The sequence below is a fragment of the Octodon degus genome, unplaced genomic scaffold (assembly GCF_000260255.1).
Source record: "Octodon degus isolate 3935 unplaced genomic scaffold, OctDeg1.0 scaffold00131, whole genome shotgun sequence".
Lineage (NCBI taxonomy): Eukaryota > Metazoa > Chordata > Mammalia > Rodentia > Octodontidae > Octodon > Octodon degus.
Window position 1 is genome coordinate 5,912,868 of NW_004524707.1, and position 6,481 is coordinate 5,919,348.

General features: G+C 45.9%; 3 protein-coding genes across 6 annotated transcripts in view; 2 read left to right on the forward strand and 1 right to left on the reverse strand.

Annotated features, from left to right (window-relative positions):
- The window catches only part of LOC101573257 (interleukin-13 receptor subunit alpha-1), a 17,217-nt gene extending 16,966 nt beyond the window's left edge, over window positions 1-251 (reverse strand). Inside the window, exon 1 of the mRNA XM_004641165.2 lies at window positions 1-251. This exon is cut by the window's left edge and continues 6 nt beyond it. Within this exon, the coding sequence (XP_004641222.1) occupies window positions 1-220 (220 nt within the window). The 5' untranslated portion in view covers window positions 221-251.
- Hhat (hedgehog acyltransferase) overlaps window positions 1-6,481 on the forward strand; it is a 381,668-nt gene that overhangs the window by 36,841 nt on the left and 338,346 nt on the right. For all 4 annotated transcript variants that reach the window (XM_023701140.1, XM_004641206.3, XM_023701141.1 and 1 more), the window contains one exon: window positions 4,337-4,450. In XM_023701140.1, the coding sequence (XP_023556908.1) occupies window positions 4,337-4,450 (114 nt within the window). The remainder of the gene's footprint in view (window positions 1-4,336; window positions 4,451-6,481) is intronic.
- LOC105743535 (calmodulin-like) lies at window positions 5,948-6,452 on the forward strand. The gene has a single exon (XM_023701143.1). It carries the CDS (start codon window positions 5,955-5,957, stop codon window positions 6,402-6,404), a length of 450 nt encoding a protein of 149 aa, XP_023556911.1. The 5' UTR covers window positions 5,948-5,954; the 3' UTR covers window positions 6,405-6,452.

Here is a 6,481-nt window from a genome sequence, read left to right on the forward strand (position 1 = left end):
CCTTTTCCTGTTGGTCATCAAAATGACTAAAATACCTTAGGCTACAATTTGGGCTGGCTCCCTCAGGAGGATTCCATGTCCATATTACTGTGCAGAGGTTTTCAACAGAGACACTCAAATTTGTCACAGGTGGCTGAGTCTCTGAGGGCACGGCGGCCCCGCTGGCGCCGGTGCAGAGCAGCAGCGCCCACAGCCCCCAGCCCCGCGCCGCCAGCTCCATACGGCCCCTCGCCTCGAGCCCGGCCGGGCCGGAGCCTCCACAAAGGAATTTTAGGGTAGTAAAACCCTGCTGTGTGACAGTGCCATAATAGATGCCTGTTGTCATATGTTGTCCACCTGTAGACTGGACAGCACCAAGAGTGGACCTTAGTGTGGAGCGTGAATGTTGGGTGACAAGGATACGACCATGTGGATACCTTATTATCATAGCGGTGCCAGTCTGGTGGGACTGGCGGTGTGAAGGCAGTGCCTGCGTAGGAACAGGAGGTGGGTGGGAGCTTTGTATTCTGTGCCCAGTTGTACTATGAACCTAAAACTGCTCTGAAAGACAAAGTTCATTAATTAAACAAGAGCAATAAAAACTACCTTGAAGATGGTTATGAGGATATAATGTTGATTACTGATTGTATAAGAAGAAATAACAGGTCTCTGTCAGTCATGCCTATCAAGAAATACAGCCGGATCATGTCACTGTGTCTTCTCTTGCTCTGCTCTTAGCTCTCAGAGTATCCTTGCTATGGAGACTTCAGGTTGTGCAAGGGTGAGGAATTCCTGTGTGGTGTCCCACATTGCCTGTGCAGGCTGTTGCTGTGTAGAGGGAAGAGGACAGCTATCCCCCTGGCCCAGACCCTCCCTTTTGCTGTGGTGGAGAATAGTGTTTCTCTAGGAATCTGAGTTACTGTGTGAGCCCCAGGCCTGCTGTGGGATTCAGAGGTCTCGGCAGAGCCTGGCTGCAGAGTAAAAGCCTACTACTGTTAATTGGTTCCATCCAGTGACTTAAGTCAAGTGCTCAGAGCATCCCAGGTGTGGTGGCCAGGAATAGGGCAACTCTGGGGATGAAGGTCAGATCGTCAGCTGCAGAGGGCTCATCCCTACTCAGGAATGGCATGTCTGGGTGGGCTCAGTGGTTGGGCTTATGAACTGTCAGCTGGAGGGCAGTGCAATTGGTCAGGGTTGATCCATCTTTGCTTTACAACATATGGTCCCCAGACCAGCAGCTGCAGAGCACTTGTGTTAGAAATACAGAATCTGGGGCTGAGGAGATAGCTCAGTAGAATAAGTACCTCCCTGGCAAGTGCAAGGGTCTGAGTTCAAATCCTGGTTCCACAAAAAAAAAAAAAAAAAAAAAAGAAGAAGAAATATAGAATCCCAGGCCCCACCCAGGTTCCTGAGATCAAAATCTGCATTTTTAGGAGATGTATAAGTGACCAGTGTGGATCTGAAAGTAAAGGAAGCGCTGATACTGGAGGCTGCGTGTGGTGACTTATTTGGAGTGCAGCCTGTGCTTCTCCCATGGAGGCTTCTGCTGGGCAAGGCTTTGCCCACAGTTGGGGTCTGACCATCTGTCCCCTTACAGTCCTGAGGAAGAGGTTGCTCACTGAGAACTGTGGGTCTCGAAGGGAAATAGGGGAAGGAATGGAGCATGAAGAAATTGTTCTTGGCTTGAGGCTTTTTCTGACTTAAGAAGCGTAATTAAACTTTTGCTATGGAAGCAGTGACTGAATTTCTTACTCAGATTATTAACTGCTAGTTACTGGCCATCTTGTTCTATTCTTGGCTCAGCTTTTCTGTCTAGTCATTTTTAAAGGTAATTATCATGAGTGGAGATGGTGGACATGAGATATATATTTTTATTTCTTTTAAAGCAATAGTGGTAAAAGACTGTGCAACTGTTGTTGATAGAATTTACCAGAAATGCATTCTAAATAGTCCTGGGCTTTTTAGTGGAATAGGAGGAGTTTGGGTTCTTAAGTGGTGTTGGGTTATTTTTGCCTGTGAACAATTAAACTTGGAAAAGTTTTAAGACATGAGTAGGATTAGGGTCATGAATTCTAAATGTATTTCTTAGTGTTCAAATATATATTTATGGGGGCTGGTGAGATGGCTCAGTGGTATAAAGCACCTACTTAGAACAAGCTTGGCAAAGCACAGGGACCGCAGTTCAATCCCCCAGCACCACATGCCAGCCAGCCCTGCCCCCTGGTGGGCTGAGCTGGCCACACACACACACAAATAAATAAATAAATAAAATTTAAAAAAATATATATATATATATTTATGAAGATAAAATATTTGGGGTATTTTAAATTTTTTCAGTGCTTGAGATGGAACCCAGGTCTTGCGTGTGCTGCTGTAGGTAAGCACTGTGTGCTGAGCTGCATCCCAAACCCTTTGGGATCTCGTGCATTGGTGGCTCAGTGGTAGAATTCTCGCCTTCTAAACCTACTGGGGTCTTTTTTTGGAACAGGTTATTAAAAAAATCAGCTGTGGCTTTCAGTGTCTTTTTATTTATATTCCTGTTGCAAGAGTGAGCTTTCCTGGCATAGTTTTACCCCACGAACGTCACATCACCTTATCCAATTAATTGACCCTCTACTAATTTTGAATTGAGATGGATGAAAATAGCTCTGATCAGGGACTAAGAGTAAGGTTAACGTTCACGTCCTCTGCACTGCTGCCTGCCTGTGTGTGGGTGGCATGTCTGCACCCTTCTACATGGAAAGAATTTGGCCAGACCTGGGGTCTGCAGCAGGGGGCAAGGGCTCTAGGAGGAATTTTGATGTGTAGTGGGAGCTTGTGTTATTTAGGAATACATGTTATTGTATTTCTTTATTTGACAAACAGGGAAAAGTCTTGTTTTTATTTTATTTTTTATGATTCTGGGACTTAAACTCAGAGCCTAAAGTCAGAGCTTTACCACTGAGCTGCATCCTTAACCTGTTTTTTTTTTTTTTTTTTTTTTTTTAGCAAATGGTGAGCATGAAAGGATGTTTAGTCTCGGCTGGGGTTAATAACGCGTGGAAAGCACATGGGACTACTGTTAGCGGCAGGTAGCATTTCTGGGTGGGTACTGTGTGCTGAGCACTATTCTACACTTTTGGTGTATATATTTATTAGCTCAAAAGTTCCAATAAGTGCTCTTGTCATATGAACAGGACAGACAGGTTATGTGTCATAGTCAGGGTCGTCATCATGCTGTGCGGGTAGATACGGGGTCGAACCCAGACCAGTGTAAAATATAAAATCACATTTTCCACGGACTCCAATGAAGTAGGTTTTGGAGATCCTGTTCTAGGGAATGGAGCTGTGTTCACTGTCTCTAGCTGTCACTGGAGGAGGATTTTTTCCTCATCTATACAGTTTGGCTTGAAAGTCCCAGCTCTGTCATGGTCACGAAGATGCTGGTTGGCCAAGTCTTCCCTGCCCCCTCTGAGTGGCACATTCTCTCCGTGTTCATACTGGCTGCTGTGATCTTCCTGGGCCACCTTTGGGTGCTGTTCTCCAGGTGCCCTAGCATGTACTTTTGCCTGAAATTGTCACCTGCCCTTGCAGGGTGCCTCAGACGCAGGAACTGTGGTACAGAAGAGGCACAGAGTATACAGCTTCCCAGGGGAAGGGAAGTGTACCCATTCTTTTGTTGCAAGTTTGTGTGAAGTTAACTTCCATGGCCAGTTATTCTCCTACCCATAAACAACAGCAAGCTTGAACATGACTGAGTCGGGTGTGGTGACACACGCCTGCAATCCCCGCTCTTCGGAGGTTGAGGCAGGAGGATTGCCATGAGTTTGAGACCAGCCAGGACTACATAGTGAGTTCCAGGCCAGAATGAGCTTTTTTTTTCTCAAAAAAAGAAAAAAATAATAAATGAGTAAATAACAATAAAAAGACAACACAATTGACCTTGAGTAATACTTTTAGTGCCTGATTTTCCTTTCTCCTGTCAAGGAAAGCATTTTGGTGTCCCAGGCTGGGATCGCCTCCCAGTTCATAACTTGTACTGGCTCTGTGGCCTTGGGGTAAATGCACTGGAGTCCTTACGTCTGTTTCACCTGGAGATAATGATAGTTTATACTGCAGGTCATTACTTTTAGCAGAAAGGCTGAATTATGTAGAAAGTGTGAGATGCAGGTGGGGGAAAGTGCTGAGACCGGCCAGGTTGGAGAGTTTGGGGTGGGTTGGATGTTGGGGTGGAAGGGCTAGAAATGGGCAAATGCTGTCTGACAAGATTAGGACTCACCCTGGCTTTGCCACTTGCGGTTTTCACTGGAGCTTGTGTGTTGACTCAGGCACGTGTAAGGTCTCCCGGATAATACTGACTTCTGCTTGGCTTGTGCAGGACCCAACAGACTTTGAGTGGAGCTTCTGGATGGAATGGGGGAAGAAGAGGCTGGTGTGGCTGCTCCTTGGCCATGCAGTTGTGTCTCAGGTGGCCACGCTGCTGGTGAGAAAGGTATGGCTGAGTGTGTCATTTCCTTCTAAGCCTCTTTTCCTTTGCTTTTCTACACAGAGTCCTGAGGCAGGAATCAGAAGACATGAGTTACTTTCCTTGGTGTCTTAGTAAATTTTCTCTTGTTGTTGGGATAAAATACCTGACACCCGAAATTAAGGAAGGAAAGGTTTAATTAGTTCATAGCTAGTGGAGGTTTCAGTGCATACTTAGCTGGCTCCAAGGCAAAGGAGCTCATGGCAGAGGGCAGCAGTTCATGGTGGCAGAAAACAGCCAACAGCAAAGGGAGGAGCAGCAGCTAAGGCAGCTGGCTAGCCTCTTGCTTCCTTATATTGTGCTCAGGCTATCCACCTCAGAGCGGGTGTAGCACTCACAGCCATAATCCCAGTATTGGATCATGAATTAATCACAATCTCTAGAAACTGCCCCGTGACTGCATGAGGCTTTGGGGGGACAGCTAGGCACAGACCATAACACCTGAGAACTGTACAATTTGCTCATGATCAATATGACAGTTAAAATAAGGATGTCTTACATTCTTACCCTGGGTTTATTTTCTCAGAGTTTATTTCAATATGAGAGTTTTAGAGTAATTTAGCTTCAGATGATATCTCTAAAATCATTCCTGATTAAATGATCTTGTAAAGAGTTTTCCATTGAGAATCTGTTTGTTTTCCCTTACAAATTCAGAAGGAAGTGAGTGATTTCATTATAATGTGGGATAATTTTAATGTTTAATAATGTATGCTATTATGGATATTTTAGACCAGAATTCAGGTAGGTTTTTGCTTTTGCTTTGGCCTGGAATAAAGAGCAAGGAATTCTTCAAAGTGAATATTTGAAAATCAATTTCATAGAGACAGAATTGCTGCCCTTTTTGTAGGGTTAGCTATAGAGGGGTCAGAGACGCCACCAGAGGGACGGCTCTGTCCTCTGGGAACTGGGTTTTATGCAGCATCTTCCAAATGATTCGTCTTGCCTGCTGGCAATGCCTGTTGTGAAGGAAAGAGCCTGTGCTGGGAAATCCACTGAGTAAAAACAGAACACAACCAAACTGCCTTGGAAATCAGCCCCAGCCAGGTGACACTGAGGGGCAGGAGACGCAGTGGCCCCTGCAGGGAGGGACGAGGTGCGACTGGGAGCTGGGGCCTCTGGTGGAGCTGCGCACGCACCGCGGGCCACTTTCTTGCTCTTTTCCCAGAATTGGCAGTTCGGGGCTGCCGTCTCATCCTGGAGGACAGTGAGTCTCAGTAGCATACTAACTTCCTTCTAAATATAATATTGATCACTTTTTTTTTGTACTCAAGTGGTTGTTTCCATCTTTTAGAACAACAAAAGCTAAGACAGAGGTGCCGGGAGTCTCGTGGGTGCGGTGCCGTTACTCGCAGTCGGGTGGCGGCGCGGGCGGCACAGCACCGAGCGCGCATCGCGCCTTAGCAGCGGCTGAAGCCGAGGCAGCCCTGCCGTCACAGCCCTTGCGCTGGTGCGTCCTCCCTTCGCTCGCACCATGGCTGATCAGCTGACTGAAGAGCAGATTGCTGAATTCAAGGAAGCTTTCTCCCTATTTGATAAAGATGGTGATGGCCCCATCACAACAAAGGAATTAGGAACTGTCCTGAAGTCACTGGGTCAAAACCCAACAGAAGCTGAGCTGCAGGATATGATCAACGAAGTGGATGCCGAGGGTAATGGCACCACTGACTTCCCAGAATTTTTAACTTTGATGGCTAGAAAAATGAAAGATGCAGATAGCGAAGACGAAATCTGTGAGGCATTCCGAGTCTTTGACAAGGACGGAAATGCGTACAACAGTGCAGCGGAGCTCCGTCATGTCATGACAAACTTAGGAGAAAAGCTAAGAGATGAAGAAGTAGATGAAATGATCCGAGAAGCAGATATTGATGGAGACGGACAAGTTATCTATGAAGAATTCGTACAGATGATGACTGCAAAATGAAGACCTACTTTCAACTACTCTTCCCCCCTCTAGAAGAATCAAATTGAATCTTTTACTTCTTGCAAAAAAAAAAAAAA